This window comes from Aquarana catesbeiana, linkage group LG07, assembly GCF_042186555.1.
Source record: "Aquarana catesbeiana isolate 2022-GZ linkage group LG07, ASM4218655v1, whole genome shotgun sequence".
NCBI classification, from domain to species: Eukaryota; Metazoa; Chordata; class Amphibia; order Anura; family Ranidae; genus Aquarana; species Aquarana catesbeiana.
The window spans coordinates 39,311,508-39,333,036 of NC_133330.1; the positions used below are offsets into that span (position 1 = coordinate 39,311,508).

At 43.6% G+C, this 21,529-nt stretch overlaps 1 protein-coding gene across 2 annotated transcripts in view; it reads left to right on the forward strand.

Annotated features, from left to right (window-relative positions):
• Positions 1 to 21,529, forward strand: part of PDZRN3 (PDZ domain containing ring finger 3) — a 344,632-nt gene that overhangs the window by 14,051 nt on the left and 309,052 nt on the right. Inside the window, exon 2 of one of the 2 annotated variants that reach the window (XM_073592023.1) lies at positions 19,463 to 19,549. The exons of the other annotated variant lie outside the window; for it this stretch is intronic. Within the exon in view, the coding sequence (XP_073448124.1) occupies positions 19,463 to 19,549 (87 nt within the window). The remainder of the gene's footprint in view (positions 1 to 19,462; positions 19,550 to 21,529) is intronic. 2 annotated transcript variants of the gene reach the window in all.

A 21,529-nucleotide genomic window follows, 5' to 3' on the forward strand; every position in this document is an offset into this window, starting at 1 on the left:
CCCCCAAAAAGACTTGCAGCTGTAATTGCAGTGAAAGGCAGTTATACAAAGTATTGACTCCGGGGGGCGCCATACAAATGTACCCCACACTTTTCACATATTTATTTGTAAAAAAAAATTGGAAAACCATTTATCATTTTCCTTCCACTTCACAATTATGTGCCACTTTGTGTTGGTCTATCACATAAAATTCCAATAACATACCTTTACGTTTTTGGTTGTAACATGACAAAATGTTTAAAATTTTAAGGGGTATGAATACTTTTTTCAAGGCACTGTACATACATTCACCAGCCATTTTATTAGGTACACCTTGCTAGTACCGGGTTGGACCCCCTTTTGCCTTCATTCTTGGTGGCATAGATTCGACAAGGTGTTGGAAACATTCCTCAGAGATTTTGCTCCATAGTGACATGATAACATCACACAGTTGCTGCAGATTTGTCAGCTGCACATCCATGATGGGACTTTCCCGTTTCACCACATCCCAAAGGTGCTCTTGAGATGAGATCTGGTGACTGTGGAGGCCATTGGAGTACAGAGACCTCATTGTCCAGTGGTGAGATGATTTGAGCTTTGTGACATGGTGAATTATCCTGCTGGAAGGAGCCATCAGAAGATGGGGACATTGTAGTCATAAAGGGATGGACATGGTCAGCAACAATACTCAGGTAGGCCGTGGAGTTTAAACGATGCTCAATTGGTACTAAGGGGCACAAAATGTGGCAAGAAAATATCCCCCACACCATTACACCACCACCAGCCTGAACCGCTGATACAAGGCAGGATGGATCCATGTTTTCATAAAGTTTCCAGGGAACTCTTAAGACGTCAGCATACCAAGACATTGTGGAAAATGTCATGCTCCCAACTTTGTGAGAACAGTTTGGGGATGGCCCCTTCTGGTTCCAACATGACTGCACACCAGTGCACAAAGCAAGGTCCATAAAGACATGGATGAGTGAGTTTGGGATGGAGGAACTTGACTGGCCTGCACAGAGTCCTGACCTCAACCTGATAGAACACCTTTGGAATGTATTAGAGTGGAGACTGCGAGCCAGGCCTTCTCACCCAACATCAGTGCCTGACCTCACAAATGCGCTTCCTGAAGAATGGTCAAACATTCCCATAGACACACTCCTAAACCTTGTGGACAACCTTCCCAGAAGAGGTGAAGCAGTTATAACTGCAAAGCGTGAGCCAACTCAATATTGAACCCTACGGACTAAGACTGGGATGTCTTTAAAGTTCATGTGTGTGTAAAGGCAGGCGTCCCAATACTTTTGACAATATAATGTGTGTGTATATATATTTATAAGAGAAAAAACGTTCAGGATTGCTGCACTCAAAATGTATTGAAAAAAATATATATATACAAACATGAGAAAGTTCTGTATCAACGGTTTCGAGCTAAAATTGGATCACTCCCTTCTTCAGGTAGGAACAATCATACCATCTCTCTCTCTCTATAAAATTATAATTTTTTTTTTTTTTTTTTTTTTTATAAGTGCTCACATGGTCTTTGTTCTCAACGGGGGAGCCTAGAGAGTGAAGAGCTGTGCAGGGGGGGGGGTGTTTTGGCACAAGCTTTGGCTATTGAAGGACAGGCAGGCTGTTCTCCCAGCACAACCAGAAAACTGACCATGCTGAGACGGATGTGCTCTCATGCCTCATGCAAATTCTTAGCTGTGGTGCCTGCATTAGTTTTCTTTTTTAAGCTTTCTTTCCTTTATTTCCCCTGGTGTTCTGGTTTTCAAAACACCAAGCTCTCTTGCAGATGTAGCAGTACAGGGATGAGACAAACCATTTACCACTGACAGGGATGCTTACAATGATCAGCTTTTATTTATGTATTTTTATTTATATAAAACCTTTATCCAAAAAAAAGGGAAAAAAAAATGTTCCTGTAACTGATTGTAAAGTATTAGCTGGAGTTTGGCTTTATATGTTAGTGTACCTAAATCTGCTAGTACATCTAACACTCCTGTCTCCCAGACTGACAGTGCTGCTGTGCAAATGTCCCTTTGCTCCTTCATCCAGAGTGGGAGCACTTTAATGCAAGAGGTGTGTTACTGGCCAGATGACTAGGTGAAAACAGAGAAAAAAACCTGAAAAAATAAAACTGATGCAGCCGCCACAGCTAATGATTGGTAAACTGCAACATATTCCATTTTTTGTTTTGGGTCTAATACCGATTTAAGCCTCATACATGTTCTCCATGTCACTGGCATGCTTGCCCTGAGATCCGTTTACTACTCTGGGAACGGAATGTCCAATGTAAGCAGAACAGAACTTGTCCAATGACGTCCTCACCTCAGCTTCCATTTAGCTCCCCTAAATATATTCCATTTAAGTGCTCAGCAGCACAGTGAAGCAAAACTTCACCCCCCAATCAGCATTGACTATTTCTAATCCTTATACTGCTATTAGTAAATAGACAGGAAAGTATATTATATTTACTGGTTTTAAACTTTTTTTTTTTACATTTCTTCAGTTACTTCCTGGTTTCCGTGCCTAGGCAGATGATGTCATACATCCCAGGAGTCTTCACTAGGAGAGGAGGGGCTTTCTCAGCTAAGCACCCCCTCTCCTGCTTGCATGCCTGGGCTAAGGGCAAGTGGATTGCAGGAAGTAAATGCTACATGAATCATCTGCCCTTACTCAAGATGACCATGGCCAGAAATGCTCAAAGTGATTTCTCAACACAATAAAGCACAAAGACATGGATGGATGGGGGAGTTTGTGCTGAATATTAAAAATGAATTTAATAGCATTTTTGGTTTGTGGTGCTCAGTTCTAGTGTAGTTCTGCTTTAACCTTTGCATGCCCGAATGACAGCTACAACGCGGTCACACATTTCTGGGAGGGTGTATATTGACATCCTCCCTTGATTGCGCTGCCCGCCCTGACCCCAACCCCCCCCCCCCCCACGCGTGCAGCACGCACAGTTTGGGATAGAGAGACAATCACAGCGGCTCTTTACCATGTGACCAGCTGTGTCCAATTACAGCTGATCACAGTGGAACCAGGCTTTGCCAGTTGATAGTCCTCTCCTCACGCTGACAGCTCCACACAGGGGACATCTACACTGATTATCAGTGCAGCCCCAACAGTGCCCACCAGCATACTTCCCAACTTTTTGAGATGGGAATGAGGGACACCTATCAGCAAAAGTATGCAGGCATAGGACACACCCCCTACCACGCCCCCTTAAAGAAGAATTGTACAAAAAAACAAGATTGGGTAAACCCACAAGTGATTTTTTTTACCACTACTATTCCTTTATATTGACTTTCGAATTGACAAATGCAGCAATTTAGAAATTGGATGAAAGTTTTAGCACTGGAAAACACTTTTTGATAGATAAAAAGTGCATTTTCTATATCTATATAGATCAAACCAAAATGAGGGACAAGTGAGGAGGAATGAGGGACAGAGGGAAATTTCTCCAAATCAGGGACAGTCCCTCGAAATCTGGGACAGTTGGGAGCTATGCCCACCAGTGCTGCCAATCAGTGCCCATTACTGCTGTCAATCAGTGCCCATCAGTGCTGCCTGTCAGTGCCCATCAGTGTAGCATATCAGCGCCTATCAGTGGAGCCTCATCAGCGCATATAAGTAAAGGAGAAAAATTACTTATTTACAAAATTGTATGCCAGAAACAAAGCATATCTTTTTTTTTTTCTCAAAATTTTGTTTGTTTAGCAAAAAATAAAAAAACCCCAGTGGCGATTAAATACCACCAAAAGAAAGCTCTTTGTGTGAAAAAAAAAATTATAAAAATTTCATATGAGTACAGCGTTGCATGACCACGCAATTGTCTTTCAAAGTGTGACAGCGCTGAAAGCAAAAAATTGGGCTGGGCAGGAAGGGGGTGAAAGTACCCAGTAGGCAAGTGGTTAAAGCGTTTGTTAACCCCAAAAAATAGATCTTGCTCCTTTAAAGCATGTTATATGACACAGCGCTTGTCCTGTGTCATTTGGCTGCCTGTAACACCTAAAAAAACCTGGCTGATCCTGATGGTTTCTCCCTGCCCCTCTGTAAAGTCACCACGATAATCGTAGGCTGCTGAGCCCTGACACCGTGGTCAGTTTGCGTGCCTCCATCTTCAGGCTGCTGTCATGTGTCTCCTGTGTCGTCCCCCCCCCCTACCTGCCTGTCAGCTCGTGACAGTGCTGCCCTCTCCTCCTGTTGCTCAAATAACTCTAACCTGTATGCACCATCCATGCTGTCTCTTTATGAAGTGTCCCCCTCTGTGTGTGATTTATTTTAAAAAATGCTGTGAAAGCCTGATGTAAGAGTCGAGATCCGCGATCACATGACTGATCACATGATCACGGACCATTCGTCTGTATGCTAGTCCGACGGACCAAAAACGATGCAAAGGCAGCTATTGGCTAATGGCTATTGAACTTCCTTCTTCTAGTCCCATCGTACGTCATCGCATTCTATACATTCGGACTTTGGTGTGATCGTGTGTAGGCAAGTCTGTTTTGTCGGAACTCCGTCCGAACTCCGTCGGAAAGACCGTCAGAGTCTACTCTGATGGATAGTGGGGTCGTGTGTACGTGGCATAACAGGTTTTCTTCTAAGATTGCCCTGTATTTGACTCCATCCATCTTCGGGACTTCTTATGGACTTTTTTCCAGCAATGTCTTTCTTCTTGCCACTCTTCCATAAAGGTCAGATTTGTGGAGAGCACGACTAATAGTTATCTTGTGGACAGATTCTCCCACCTGAGCTGTGGATCTCTGCAGCTCCTCCAGAGTTACCATGGGCCTCTTGGCTCTTCTCTGATGAATGTTCTCCTTGCCCGGCCGGTCAGTTTAGGTGGACGGCCATGTCTTTGTAGGTTTGCAGTTGTGCCATACTCTTTCCATTTTCAGATGATGGATTGAACAGTGCTCTGTGAGAATGTTCAAAGCTTGGGATATTTTTTTTATAACCTAACCCTGCTTTAAACTTCTCCACAGCTTTATCCCTGACCTGTCTGGTGTATTCCTTGGCCTTCATGATGCTGTTTGTTCACTAAGGTTCTCTAACAAACCTCTGAGGGCTTCACAGAACAGCTGCATTTATAGTATACTGACATTAAATTAGACACAGGTGGACTCTATTTACTAATTAGGTGACTTCTGAAGGCAATTGGTTCCACTAGATTTTAGTTAGGGGTATCAGAGTAAAGGGGGCTGAATACAAATGCACGCCACACTTTTCACATATTTATTTGTAAAAACATTTGAAAACCATTTATCATTTTCCTTCCACTTCACAATTATGTGCCACTTTGTGTTGGTCTATCACATAAATTCCCAAAAGAATATGTTTACATTTTTAGTGACATGATAAAATGTGGAAAATTTCAAGGGGTGTGAATACTTTTTCAAGGCACTGTATATTTCTCCTATTTTCACAATGGATCCTACCCCAGCATCTGTTTGCTCTTATAACGACACAAACTTTTTTTTTTTCTTCCCATCTTCCAAAAAAGGATACTGAGCTCCTTAGCATGCAGCTCCCCATCTGACTGGCACGACTCAACGCAGACATAAAAATGGGGACGGATTTGAAGGGGAGAGCTGAGTTTCTTGTGGATTTATAGGCTGTCAGGAAGAGATGACTGGCACTCGGAGTGGCAGTTGTCACACTCTTCCCAATAACTGCCAGTCCCTTTGTCAGCTCATGCTGGTTTTGTGGGACTTGTGTTATGGAAAGGGTTAAGGCTCAGACTTGCAGTGGAGGTATAGGCCGAGCTGAGTCATACTTCCAGCAGATGCCTGGAGGAGCGAAGGGCCCCATCACTGAAAGGGTCCGACAAAGGCTTGTACAAACCAGTCAGCTTTTTCTTTTTTTATTGGGGACGTGTCAGGGTAGAACTGTGGTAACTGCCATTTTTAGAACTGTCATTTTGATCCCTGCCTTACCACTTACTGAATCACTCAACTGACACTGGGCTCCAGTCATAGATGGTTCAAATCTCAGACGATTCAGCAGGAGCTGGCCGAGATTTGAACCGTGTATGGGCAGGCTGAATGTACCAAGTTCAATCAACTCGGGTACAACCAGCCTGTCAGATTTACTTGCGATTATCTCTAGCGGCTGCTATAGTGCTAGCAATAATCGCTGTCTTCTCCCGGCGGGGCCGCCTTTATACAATGTCTCCGCAGGAGGGATTCCCCTGTCGCCACTGTCTGTGTTGAATCATGCAAATTTGCAGGAAAGAAATTCCCACCATCTAAATTCTATGGCCTGCCTTAGGTGCAGATCATCTTAAAGTGTTTGTTATCCCAACATTTCATATTCCTGACATGTGCCGGCTGTACCATGTACTTGTATGAGAAAGTCTCCTGTTCTCTTTGTATTGCTTCCTTTGTGTGACATCCCTGGTGTTCCTGCCAGTCCCTCTGCTTTCCTACTAAAAACTGACCACACCAAGCAGGAGAACACCACATAGTCAGTTTCCTAGCTATGCTGGGAACTCAGCCTGCTCTCCTCCAATGATCAGACTTGCCCTGACACGCTGTCACTTCACAGCCATTCACTGGGAAGCTCAGTGTACTGTCGCTTCTCCTCCCCCCAGCCCTTATGCAGCTGAAAACAGAGGGAATGTGATCCCTCTGTGATCCCAAAGGGGTATTTGTAATGTTTTTATATCTATATACAAATGATTTGCCTTTCATTTCCTTTTAAACTGAATGGGTTGTTTTACAAGGTGATTGTTTACAGTCACTCTAACCACTTCCCGCCCGCCGTTTGCAGAATGACGTCCGGGAAGTGGTCTAGTACCCTGACTGGGCATCACATGACGTCTTCTGACGTAGGCTCTTTACCACGTGATCAGCTGTGTTCAATAACAGCTGACCACAGTGTAAATAGGAAGAGCCGTTTATCGGCTTTTCCTCCACTCGCACTGCCAGACGTGAGTAGAGGAGAGCCGATTGACGGCTCTCCTGACGGGGGGGGGGTTCTGCGCTAATTAATTATCAGTGCAGCCCCCCTGAGGATGCCCACCCAGGATCACCAGGGATGCCCACCCAGGACTACCAGGTATGCCAATCAATGCCCAATAGGGATGGCACTCAGTGCCCATCAGTGATGCCTGCCAGTACCGCCTGATCAGTGCTGCCTAACAGTGCCATCTATCAGTGCCGCCCATCAGTGCCCACCAGTGCCACCTATCAGTGCCCATCAGTGCTACATATCAGTGCCTGTCAGTGCTGCTTATCAGTGCCCATCAGTGATGCCTGCCAGTGCCGCCTGGTCAGTGCTGCCTAACAGTGCCATCAATCAGTGCCGCCCATCAGTGCCCATCAGTGCCACCTATTAGTGCCCATCAGTGCCACCTGTCAGTGCCAATCAGTGCAGCCTCATCAGTGCCCATCAGTGAAGGAGAAAACATACTTATTTACAAAGTTTTGTAACAGATACAAAGAAAAACTTTTTTTTTTCAAAAATTTTTTATTTGTAGCGCAAAAAATTAAAACCCCAGAGGTGATCAAATACCACCAAAAGAAAGCTCTATTTGTGGGGAAAAAATGATAAAAACTTGTTTGGGTAGAGTGTTGCCGCGCAATTGTCATTCAGAATGCAACAGTGCTGAAAGCTGAAAATTGGTCTGGGCAGGAAGGGGGGAAAGTGCCCAGTATTGAAGAGGTTAAATATGTGAACCCTCACCTAAAACAACCCATTTGGTTTGCAATAGAAATGAAAGGCAAAACAATTGTGTATAGATATAAAAAAACATTACGAATACATTTTTCCCTTTTGTATAAGTCATCATATTCCCTCTGTTCTCAGCTGCATAAGGAGCTTAGAGAGCTGGGGGAGGAGAAACAGCATCACACTGGTCTTCCCAGTCAATGGCTGTGTAGGGGGGACGGGGGGATTATGGTGTGGGGTTGTTTTTCAGGGGTTGGGCTTGGCCCCTTAGTCCCAGTGAAGGGAACTCTTAAGGTGTCAGCATAGCAAGACATTTTGGACAAATTCATGCTCCCAACTTTGTGGGAACAGTGCACAAGGCAAAGTCCATAAAGACATTGATGAGCGAGTTTGGGGTGGAGGAACCTGACTGGCCTGCACAGAGTCCTGACCTCAACCCAAAAGAACACTTTTGGGATGAATTAGATCGGAGACTGCAAACCAGGCTTTCTTGTCCAACATTAGTGCCTGACCTCACAAATTCACTTCTGGAAGAATGGTCAAACATTCCCATAGACACACTCCTAAACCTTGTGGACAGCCTTCCCTGAAGAGTTGAAGCTGTTATAGCTGCAAAGGGTGGGCCAACTCAATATTGACCCTATGGACTAAGTCCCCATACACTCTATTAGATTTTCTGCACATTTTTGTCTTCAGATTTACCAAAACCATATAATATTAGATCAAACCTTAAGAGTTTCAATTTGTATGCAATCGGGCAGGCCCCTGCACTACATGGTTTTGGTAAATCTGAAGACAAAAATATGCAGAAAATCTAATAGTGTGTATGGGGACTAAGACTGGGGTGCCATTAAAGTTCATGTATGTGTAATGTAAAGCTAGGCGTCCCAATACTTTTGACAATATAGTGTATGTATTGCCCGGAAATCAGCTTTATATATATATATATATCTGGATTTCCCTAAAGAATCACGTATGGAATACCTGCACAGTCTGTGTGTTTCTATAGGATGGCGTCCCCCGCACACGCACATACTTGCCGCTTTGTGCGGTGGAGCCGTTAGCCGTTAGCGGTCAGTATCTCGGCAAGCAGCGGCGTTTTCTTTGAGTAGCCGTTTTACTGCTATACACTGTGGCATTGTTCCCGTCAGAGGGAGGAAAACCCAAATTTCCCAGGGACATGAAATTCATCTTTCTCCTGCCCTGCCCTGCCCGCCGCCCGTGTGCCAAAGCCAACACTCCTTATTTGAGCAATTATTCTTCGATGGGCAGTCAGGCCTTTTCCATCAGACCTTGTGCACAGCCGGGACAGGACCTTTAAATCTTACCTGCACCCTTCTCATCCTCACTGTATACTCAGCCAATGTGCTTATTCTTGCTGGTAGTTAGAATCTTTAATATTTGCAAACAAAATGAAGGTTTCCTATTTAGAATAATAAGCTGTCAGGTTGGTAAAATAGCGATATCAGAACCGATTCAATCATACAGTTTGTAGTGTACATAGATTTGCAAAACAATGGGATAAAAGGAATATTCCTGAACTTTGTTTTATCTCATGATTACTGTGAAGTTGTGTGAATGCATCAATGCAGTGCATGTTATCTCAGCTTGCATTCATTGAATGAGTTTACCAAAAATATAAATATTGCAGAATGTACAGCCTCATGCTACATAACTAAGCTCCATTTCATGCTGAATAAACAAAATTAATAAATAAATTATTAATGTATCTTAAATAGAAAACTATGTTTAGATATATTTTGACTCCAAAAGAATTTTATTAAAATAAATTTGATAAAAAAAAAAAAAAAATCGATTTAAATAAAAAAAAAAAAAAAAAATCAGATTTAAATAAAAAAAAAATCAGATTAAAAAAAAAAAAAATAATTGATTTTTATCCACCCTGCGGGGGTTGACATCTGGTTTACAGGCATTCAGGCAGTGAGGGGCGTAAGTACAGGGGTCTCAGTTGCGATCTGACCCCATCCTTCAGGGGGACCGCGCAGCTCCCTTGTATATCTGGATAGTAGGGACAGCAGGGGCCACATGTAGAGAAAGTAAATACCTCCACGTTCCCCCTGCAGACACTGAATGCCCACTTCTCCTCTCCCTCTTGCCAGGCATTTAGCAGCTGCAGGGCGAACATGGAGGGGAAGTGTTATTTTATATGCCGTCCCACCGCCCCTCCTATCCAGCTTCTTTCTTCTGCCTCCGGACCCCTGTGCTCTCTTCCGCCTCCCCCTCACCCGCCTCTGCCAGGTTCACCCCTTCCCTCGCTGGCTGGTGCAGGGGATGCTGTCAGGTTGGAGAGAGGGGAAGAGGCCAGTAAACATGTAATTTACTAGCCCCTTCCTTGTCTAAATAGACAGAGTCAGTGATCGGTACCGATCACCCCTGTGTCCATTCATAACTGAGGCATAGTAAACTGTGTTTACTATGCTTTGGTTTGTGAATGAACGGGAAGCCTCTGTACAGACCTGTTCCTGTCCATTCATTCTGTGCTGCTGAGATGGAGACTGAGGGCTGTGTCCTCAATCTCCTTTCTCTCTCTCTCTCTGAAAGGTGAAACTTTAAAGGTCTGTTTAGACTCCTGATATCTCACCAAAGACCCCCAACAGGGCTCCTAAAAAACTGGAAAAAATAAATAAAAACAATATAGTAAAAAAAAAGGTAAAAAATAATAAAAAATAAAAAAACTACTGACACTAGTGGTGGAACTACCAAGGTTTCAAAGATCACACTTGCAACTGGGCCCTGGCGTACCGCCCCGGGCTCAGAGAGGAGGGCCTCAGGCCCAGAGGGATCAGCCAGGGGTCCCTTCATTGGGGTCCCTTAAGGTTATAGTTACGCCTCTACCATGCACATCTATTATTCTTTAGAGGGATTTTTTCTATCCCAGTGGGGATTTTTCATTTGAACTACCACACCGCTGCTGCTGCCACCACCAGGTGGTCCGGTGTGTCACACTCAGGATGCCAAACGAATTTGTGCACTGCAAAAGGAAGCATCGCACCCCTGGCAATGTGAACTCACCCCAACAGTCAAGGGGCTGTAAAAACATAGATCAGCTGTAGTTTTTACTGCCCCTCTGCTGCTAGTCATGATATATATGCGGTTAGGCTAGAATAGGCAATTTCTTGGTAGGTCAGTCACTTTATTCGAATTGCTAGTTGTTAAAGCTGAACTCCAAGGAGACAAAAAAAGACAAAAAAATGATTTGCCTCTGTAATCATTAAATGTATTTTTTGTTATCAGCTGCTTGTAGCCCCCCGGACCAGCCTGTACAGCAAAGCTTGGAGAGGAGGAGGAGGAAGCAGCACAAGGAGCCTCTCAGGTGTGCAGCAGTGCAAGCAACATGCTGATAGGAGGAGATAGCAGAAATGCGCTTATCGGTGTGCTGCTTCCTCTTAAACTGTGAGTGGGCATTGAAACTTGTAAGTGAAAGTGAAAATGTAGCATAAAATGATCAGGCCCTACTAGGCATTTGCAAGGTACTTGGCAGGGGGCAAAAAAAAGCTGCAGCATGAACAGGCTCTCCTAACAACATTTCTGCTTTCTCATGCCACTTCTATAGTGAGAATGATGTGTGGGGAATCTTTACGCATTCTTCTAAAGATGGACCTGTCCCCCCATGAAATAAATGTTGTCCTGTGTTTTTCCAGGTAGTAGGGCCCCAACATATATTAGCATTTTTGTCCTCAGATCTTTTACACACACAGATCCCCAGCTGTCAGGGATACATAATTTGTCACCCTGATTGTTTCTGCAAGATGAGGCTCTGGGACTGACCACATTCCACAAAAAAAAAACATGGTTCTTATCAAGCTAGGGGATACCTCCATTCCCAACTAATATCTTCTCACCAAGCTGGCCGTACAAGTGAGCCACACAGTTTACAAGCTGCCTGCCTGATAGAAATGAAATGGATTGTTTAATAAAGTGAAACTAAACCCACTAATAGAGGCAGAGGCTAAAAAAAAAAAAAAAAAAAAAACATCACTTGTGCGTTCAGGAGAGGAGCTTTTGAGCATAAAAAAACGGTCAAAAGCACCTAAACGCGCAGGCTTTTTCTGGCACTTTTTGTTCACATGTAAAAATCCTTTTTTGGCTAGAAAATTACTTAGAACCCCCAAACATTTTATTTTATTTTTTTTAAGTAGAGGCCCTAGAGAATTAATTGGTAGGTTTTGCAATTCTTCATGTCACATGGTATTTGCACAGTGATTTTTCAAATTGCATTGCATTTAATGCAAAAACACACAATACATAACCCAATTTGTTTGTAAAATATAAAAGATAAAGTTACGATATGATAGATACCAAACATGTTACGCTTTAAAATTGCACATGCCTGTGCAGCAGTGACAAACAATTTTACTATCCATAGGCAACGCTTTAAAAGCCTTTACAAGTTACCACTTTAGATTTACAGAGGAGGTTTAGTGCTAGAAATTCTGGCCATGATCTGACATTGTGTGTGGGAAGATCACTGTTTGTGTGAGTGTGAGAATGACGCATGCGTTTGCCTTTGTGCGCAAGGGGGGCACTTAATTTTTTTTTTTTTAATTATTCATTTATTTTGTTTATTTAACTGTTGCTTTCATTTTTTTTTTTTTACTTTTATTGCTGTCACAAGGAATATAAACATCCTTGTGACAGCAATAGGCATGTGACAGGTACTCTTTATAGAGGGATCTGGGGTCAGTAAGACCCCAAATCCCTCCTCTGTACTTAAAAGCATTCAAAACACCAAGATCTGTGTTTTTGGATGCTTTTGAGTTTAAACACATGGCGCTGTTTACATGAAGGTATATATACGTTATGTACGGTCAGTTAGGGTGCCACTAAAAATAAATGACCGTGTATCACACAGATAGAGCAGGAGTTGTGATATGTGCTTTAGCGTTTACACAATGCCATAAGACAAGTGTGACTGGACCCTGAGACAGGCGTCTTTGTTGCCCATAGCAACCAACCATATCCTCCTGTTTTTGTATCAGCAGGAAAATGAGAGGGAAATTAGGTTGCTATGGGCAACGAAGTTCCGTCAGTCACTCCCCCGCAGCGAGCACGTTGGACCGTATCCGTGGAATGCCGCAAAAGGTTTGCCAGGCAAAGCCACATGGACGGTTTGTGTGACTAAGAAACCACTAAAGGAGATAATTTACTAAAGTGTGTTGTTGATCACGCGATTACCACAGCAATCCGTGCCAAGTCAGAGAACACTTAAAAACAGCTGCACAGTTTCTATAAAGAATGTCAGTGAGGAAAGTGCAGAGTCATTTGGCCGGGCTTCATCTAGGCGGCCATCTTGTTATGTTTTAATACACATTGATGGGGACCTGAATGGCTTTCTAATTATATTTATTAAAACGCAAATTTCCAGTCAGAACTTGCTTATACCTTTGGATAGAGTAGGATTAGAACCTCTGTGAGGTATTTAATATTACTGTCTGTGTCCCCAAGTAGCAGATTTCCTCATATTTCCTGTCTCTTTGTTATAAGGGTCAGGAAGTGCAGGAAACTCTACATCAAAGGAACAAACAATAATAATCCTTTTAGTAAAGCAGGAAGGGGGTAAGAACTTCTGTTTGATTTTGTATTCCCCATTTGTGTCCACATTGAGGGGATTCTTTCCTCACTTCCTGTCAGGACAGGAAGTGGTAGGAATTCTCTGTGCTGGAGAGAAAAAGACAAAAGCACATATTCAGTACAGCAAGGAGCTGTTAAAACTACTGACAAGTTTTTTATTGCACAACCCCACCCCTACGTCTTGTACTGGTGTCACAGGAACAAGAGTTATGGACAGGTGTCATTGGAGTCATGGACAGAAAAAAAAAATCATGGGGATTTTAACTCTTTGCAAAACGAAAAAAAAAAATGGCTGAAGTTAAAACTCATTCACAACAGAACGCAGTGCGGGAAATCCGTGTCCTGTGTTCGTTTCCCACATCACTATCAAAACACACAGTGTGCAATCTGCTGCAGGTGTCAGTGTAATCTAACTGCACCCCAAACGCAGATTACAAATGCAGCGCGTTTGCATGCACCAGTTTGCATGGTACTGCTGTACCATGCAATTTGCTAACGATGTGGTTTTAAAGTAGTGCATGCGCTACTTTTGGTGCGATACAGTGTGATTCGAGCCCATTCAAATGAATGGGCTGAAAATCTCATCACACAGGAATTACACAGGACTGCGGAGCGCAGTGCGATTCTGATGGGACCCGACGCTAAGGGCCTGTTCTCACCATTGTGCTAATTTACGCATTTTTGAGGCAAAACTGTGCCCATTCATTCTGAATGGCACCCCAGCAGTCGTGCGTTGCAGGTCAGCACAGTGCATGGGAATGCAGTAAGGGCTCATTCATATGTGCTTGGATCTTTGAGGAGCAATCTGCGTTCACATCCTTCTTCAGAGAGCATTTGACAGGCAATGAGGAGGCGTTGCATCTCCTCTTCACTGTTTGCTTAAACCCATCGAATCCCCCCTTGAACTCTACACACCCACTGAAAGCAGCAGGGGGTATTATTCCTGCTGTGGTCACAAAGCAAGGGATTGGTGGCATGTGTACACTCCCGGCCGCTGCCTCTGCAACTAAGGAGCAAGTAGGTGGTAGAAACCCTGCACAGCCGTGCTGATTACAAAATGTCACAGCTAGTATGGGGATCTTCTCCCCGTACTGCTGTCACAGGGAGGGGGGGGATCGGGCAGAGGCTGCAGCATTGGGAACATGGTAGATGTTCCACCCTCAAAACGGGTGGAACATCTAACATGTTCCCAAAAGTGAACTTATCCTTTAAGCCATATTGTGGCCTCCCAGGTGTTGCAGAACTACAAGTCCCATGAAGCATTGCAAGCCACTGACAGTTACAAGCGTGACTCCCAAAGGCAAAGGCATGGGGGAACTTGTAGTACCACAACAGCTGGGGAGCCAGCACCTATGCTTTAAGCTGTAAAGAGAATAGATGAGGGTGTACACACGCCATGACAAGCATTAACCCCCCCCCCCCCCCAACGCTGTATCCTGGCCTAGGCCGACAAGGCCAAGGCCTAGGGCAGCACTTTGCAGGGGGGGCAGCACCAAAAGAGTCCCCACCAGTCTTATGGGCGGACTGGGCTGAGAGTCAAATTAGTCTAGCGCCCCCATAAAGCGGCCGCACTGCTTCCGGTATGCGGGCGTCTGGCATTCTGCAACTGTGGGGGGGGCGCCGCTTCTAATTTTGACTGTCCTCTCATCCTGGACTACAAACCTTCCTCACTGTGCTATATGTTTTCTGCTGCACCATTGCCATGGTTATATCTTCTTAGTCCTCTCCATAAAATTATCAGAAATGTGTGCTTAAAGTAGAACTATAGGCAACACTTTTTTTCATTTTGGAAAGAGTAAGGGAGGGTTATAGCCCCTGTCAGTTTATTTTTTACCATCCCTGTCCCATTTCAGAGATTTCCCTTCACTTCCTGCCCCATAGCCAAACAGGAAGTGGGAGGAAATCTATGCAAATTAAGAGAATCCATTGCTCCCCCCCCAGGCCCTCAGAACTCCCCACTCAAAAATTTCTTCTCTCTTCACAGGTTTACTTTAAGGCCAGTCTTGTGTTTGTCTCCCGAGTCGTCTTCTGGCATGTCGGAGTGTTGGGTTTTTTCAGCTGACAGCTGTGAGCGCAGCACATTGGTTGGCTGTGGACACAGATTGTGTTTACTCATTCCTTGCTTTATAGCAGATGAGCTGCGGGGGATATTTTTGTCTTTAACCCTTGCAGTCCCTTTGCAGAGGCTTAGATCAAAATCTAGCTCCACTGTGGGGGCAGCTGGGGAAATGTTTGGACCCCGGAATGCTGCAGATGGGCCCTTCACCTATCTCTATCTGCCCATTATTGAAGTGATGGCCGAGGTTCACTATCCGCTGTGACTATCACTTCCAACTCTTGGAACTTTATGTATAAAAATTGTTTTCTTATAGAAACAGGTCCAATTATCAGAACCTTCAAGAACTTTCTGGAAGACTGCAATGTATTGTACCGACTTCTCACTTGTGGCCCGTATTTTATTAATAGCGTTTGCTGATTGCTGCTGGCCTCTCCTCAATCCTTTGACTCAAATCATTGCAAGATATTAAACCCAAAAGCAAACATTTATTATAGTTCAGCTTACCAATTCTTAGAGGTGGTGGCTGCATTAGTTTCCTTTTTTAAGCTTTCTTTCCTTTATTTCACCTGGTGATCCAGCCAGCAAGTCTGATGTTTTTCAACAGAACAAACTCTCCTGCAGATGTAGCAAATACAGGGGTGAGACAAACCATTTACTGCTGACAGGGGTGCTTACAATGATCGGCTTTTATTTATGTAAAACTTTTACAAAAAGGAAATACTTTATAATACTTTATAAGCAGTTACTGCCAAATCACCAGGTGAAAACAGAGGGGAAAAAAGCCTATGAAAAGAAAACAAATGCAGCTACCACATGTAATGATCAGAGCTGCAATATATTATATTTTTGGTTTTGGGTTTAATACCGCTTTAAGGATCTTCCTTCATTGCTTATTTTTGTATGCTATATATTTGATCATAGTTTATATTTTATGTTTTTATTTAATATATGTTGACATATGTATCCCATAGGTAGGCCTTGGGCCTGTTCCCACAAGCATCAGAGGTGGCCATTTCTGTGAGCTGAGTAATACCCATTTACTGAGGGGGGGGTAGTAACACAGATGTACTTCTCTGATGTCAGTATAGTGGATTCTTATTGGTTACTACACTGGAAGTGGATCTTTGTAGTAAATGTACAAGTCTCCATGAATACTGTACATGTCTGACATGTTGCTAAATTTATAGCAATAGTTTACATTTTAAGATTGGAGGTTATTTACTAAACCTGTATCGTGCAAAAAATCTGGCGCAGCTCTGCATATAAACCAATCAGCTTCCAGGTTTTATTGTCAGTTAGAAGCTGATTGGCTTCCATTCATAGATGCACCAGATTCTGAGTGCTCCAGTTTTTTATTATAAAAAATTAATTTTGCTTCTACTAAGGTGAGATCCATCTACAGGGGGTCCCCGAGTTGCGAACCTCCGACATGCGAACAACTCCTACGAACGAACGGAGGCGGCGTGACGTTCTGCGCATGTGCGGCCATTTTTCGGCGGCGGACACATCGGAAACCATTGGAAAACAGCGGAAAACGACGTCTCTGCCGTTCTGCGCATGCGCTTCCGCCTTCCGAACAAATCCAACTTCAGAACCATTAGGAAGTCCCTAACCCGTTCGCAACTCAGGGACACCCATACTACAGGCATGATGAGGCTTCATTCACACCTGAGCGTACTGGAATTCGCGGGCAGAATTGCGTTATTCGGCCTGCGATTCCAGAGTCGTGGCAAAACATGGGACGCGTTTAAGTTGACATTATTTCTCCATGGCACCCCAAATTCGGTGCAGTTTTGCTGTACGACAAAACACACTAAAATTGTGGTAAAAAAAATCACAACGTCGATCGTGCCTGTGCCAAAAATGTGGGGGCGTTTTTGGAGTGGAGGGAGGCCCATTCAAATGAATGGTGCCGCTGCAAAAATACGCCACAAAAACACTCAAAAAAGCAAAAAAAAAAAAAAAACGGCCTTTATTGAATCACCATGATGACACCAAAGACACCAGCAACCAGCCACCTAGACGCGTTTCACACATAAATGATTAAGCACAAGATGTATGTAGTGAAACGCGTCTACATCACTGGTTGCTGGTGTCTTTGGTGTCATCATGGTGATTCAATAAAGGCAATTGGAACCTCTGGATGTGCGTCTTTTTCTTCTTATTTTCAAGTATTTCCATGGAGGCGGACCGGGGCTGGCACTCCTGGTTGTGTAGGTTCCATTCAGGCTCATTACATACACCTGGAGCAGCGGGTTCTTTCTTTCCTTCCTTTCTTTGATAAGGTATAAATTAGGGATGCACCGGTACCATTTATTTTTTTTTACAACGAGTACCGATACTTTTTTTTTTAGTACTCACCGATACCAATTAGCGATACCTACCGCAACTGTTTTGTTTTCACTTCAGCTGTCAGCAATGGTACAATACATTGAAAAGTTATTTACAAATTAAATAAATTGATTTTTGTTTTTAATTTTGCGCTTTTTCGATGTGAAATATGTAAATATATGTTAATATATATGTGTAAAAATATTCACTAACAAAGCAAACAAAAAAAAAGTTTTAATTGTTTATCATTTATAAAATAGACGTGAACAAAAAAAAAAAAAAGCAGGAAAATAATAATTAAATGGAGGAGAATCGGGATTTAATTAAGGCTGATTAGAGTAAATTAAGGGTTAATAGGGGGTTAAGCAGAGGAACATTTCTTCATCCCTTTGATCTGCAGATGAAGAAACAGAAAGATACAAAAAGAAACAATGTTTCTTTTTATTTTAGTGTTTCAGCCCTGAGCAAATTTTTTTTTTCACAGCTCCAATTACAGTGGAATCTCGGTTTGCGAGTAACGCTGTTAACGAGCGTTTTGCAAACCGAGCACTGTATTTCTAAAATTCCTAACTCAGTTTGCGAGTGTTGTCTCCCAAAACAAGCAGGATTCAGGCCAAAAGCGGTGTGCAGTACTGCTTCTGGCCTGAGGTGGGGGGGCGCCGGAGCTGAGCAGAGCCGAAAGTTGGCGATCGTCGGCGTTCGGAAATGACTGAAAAGGCCCGAGGACAGTTCGGCAGACCTCGGCAAACCTCGGAAAGGCTTGTGAACGGAGTCTTTCCGAGGTTTGCCGAGGTCCGCCGAAGTCTCCCTCGGGCCTTTACGGCCATTTCCGAGGCTCTCCGGCGCCCCACGCCTCTGGCCGCATGCGGTATTGCATCCCATTGAAGTCAATGCGGAACAAATTATTTTCATTTCCATTGACTTCAATGGGAAAACTCACTTTGATATGCGAGTACTTTGGATTACAAGCATACCCCTGGAACGGATTATGCTCGTAATCCGAGGTTCCACTGTACCAGACTTCTTTAACACTTCAGCTGTCAACAGGGGAGACCCACTGACAGCTCAAAGAACTGAGCCTGAAAGTATCGGTTTCAGGTATCGGTGCATTTGCATGAGTACCGATACTTGTGCAAATACTTGGTATCGGCACCGATACTAATATCGGTGCAACCCTAGTATGAACGGAGCCTGAAGCATTTCTCCCCCCAGACTATATATTGTAACATTGTAGCAAGGCACAATGGTCAGAAGCTGCACCATGGGCTGATTTGTGTCAAACACTTGTAAGCCTAGGCTCACACTAAGAATCGTTTATGAATCACCAAGAGCATTGCATCCTGTGCAATTCACATGCAGTTTAGTGCAGTGTGATTTGAGCCCATTCAGGCATTTACAAGCGTTTTTTTCTGCCAAAACACCGCTGCCAGGAGGAAAGGTGTCTAGGAGCGATAGCTAAAAACATTCAGTGTGCATGAGGCCTTATTTTAGTTTAAAGAATAAAGTCCTGTATGTTGAAAAGAAAAACCTTGCTGAAAGACTGATCCAGCTCCCCAGGTGACCACCATTATATATACGTGACAGGTACTCTTTAAATGAAGTTTGCTGTAAGTAATAAACCAACACATGCTTCTTTCCGTGTAAAAATGATTGTTATTGATGGCAGAAGTGGGATTTCAGCTCGGGCGGGTAAGAGCTTTTCTTGGTTTTTATTATTTGCTTTCTTGGCCATGTATATTTACCCAGCGCTTAACGCCGCTCGCTGAGCGTACACAAGGCTCTCTGTGTGACATGCTGAATTCTTTTACCTGTGCATTGTAGGGAGAAGAGACGACCGCATTGACTCTGGTGCTCCACCGAGAATCTGGATCGCTGGGATTTAATATTATTGGTGGACGGTCATGTGTGGTATGTTAATTGTTAAAATGTGTTTTCGTTTTCCTGTTGAGCAATGGGGGGGGGGGGGGGGGGGAGCGTCTGAAGCCGGGGAGGGGGGGGAACACAGGGCACATTGGTGTCTGGGGGAGACTGCCTGCTATTCATGGTCGGGGAAGGGACCCGCAGAACACAGGAGATTTTCTATTGCTTTATTTAGCCGCAGTCACCGCCGATAACAGAGCTCCATTCTCTATGTCGTCCCTCTGTGTATCTGACCGTGGCGGGATCTACTGCCAGCGCACTCGCTCAGAACATTGCTGCTGCTGAAAGGGAAGGCGGATGGATACTCTGAGCGAGTGAGTGCTGGGATAGGTTCAGAAAAAGTCTACTTTAGCCTGTCAAGCTAAAAAAAAAATGGAAGTTGCAATTGACTTGTGTATTTAGACCTCCTTAACCACTTGAACTTCGAAAAATGTACCCCCCTTTATGACCAGGCCACTGCGTTATTTTAACTGACAATTGCGCGGTCGTGTAATGCTGTACACAAATAAAATTGATGTCCCTTTTTCCCCACAGCTTACTTTTAGTGGTATTTGATCACCTCTGCGTTTTTTAGTTTTTGCGCTATAAACAAAAGAAGACCAACTATTTTGAAAAAAAAAACATAATATTTTTACTTTCTCATCTAAAATACATCTAATAAAAAAAAAAATGTAAAACATCTAATTTCTTCATCAGTTTAGGCCAATATGTATTCTGCTACATATTTTTGGTAAAAAAATCCCAATAAGCGCATATTGATTGGTTTTCGCAAAAGTTATAGCGTCTACAAAACTATAGGATATATTTATTTATTTGTCTTTTTTACTAGTAATGGCGGGAATCAGCGACTTATAGCGGGACTGCTATACATTTCGCCGGACAAATTGGACATCTAACTGACACTTTTGACACTTTTTTGGGGGACCAGTAACACTAATACAGTGATCAGTGCTAAAAATATGCACTGTCACTGTACTAATGACACTGGCTGGGAAGGGGTTAACATCAGGGGCGATCAAAGGGTAATCTGTGTGCCTAACTAATGTTATAGTGTAGTGGGGGAGGTGCTTTTACTAGTGGAAGACATGGATTGGTATCCCTGCTTTACAGAAACACAGGATCCATGTCTTCTGTACTCACAGCATGACAATCTGCCTTGTTTACATAGGCAGATTGGCATTCTGTCAGTGTAACGAACGATCGGTGGGTCCCAGTGGACATTAGGTCCACGGGACCCACTGATCAGCTCCCGCTGTGTAAAATCACAGCGGGAGCGAGACGCCGCCGGCGGGAGCTCGCGCCCACAACCCGGAAGTGCAGAATCATGTATATATGTGATTCTGCACAGAACGGACAGCCTGTAGCAGTAAGTCTGCTATGGGGCGGTCAGGGAGCGGTTAAGCTGCACTAGGCAGTGGACAGGAAGAAATAACTATGTTGTGCTATAAAGACAGACGTGCAAAAATAAACAATATCATAAAGTTATTAACACAAGTACAAAAAGTGCATGTGAGAAAATGTCTAAACAAATCCAAATAAAAAAAAGATCCAAAAAAGAATATATCATTGAGAGCAAAAAGATCCCTTTAATTGTGCAGAATATAACAGTTTCTTGCTCAGCAGAATATAATAGTTTCTTACTCAGATGTCCTTGAATGACGAAACATGTTGGGTGGAGACTCCTGCTGACGTCACCACATGCCAGAAGTGATTGCTTTTATCTTTATGTGAGTGCATTTTCAGGGTAAATGTGTCAAAAGTGTCAGCAGCATCCACCGGTACGCAGAATGATATCAGGATGCAGGCTTACCATATCTGCATGACCCCCTTATTCAGAGTGGTCATGAAGCACTTACCCAGCTGGCATGGGCACTCCCTGGTGGGTTTTACTTCCTCTTTATTTCCCTGCAAAGGTAAAGCATCGCATAGTAGCCCATTATGTGTCATCTGACACAGAAGCCGGCACTG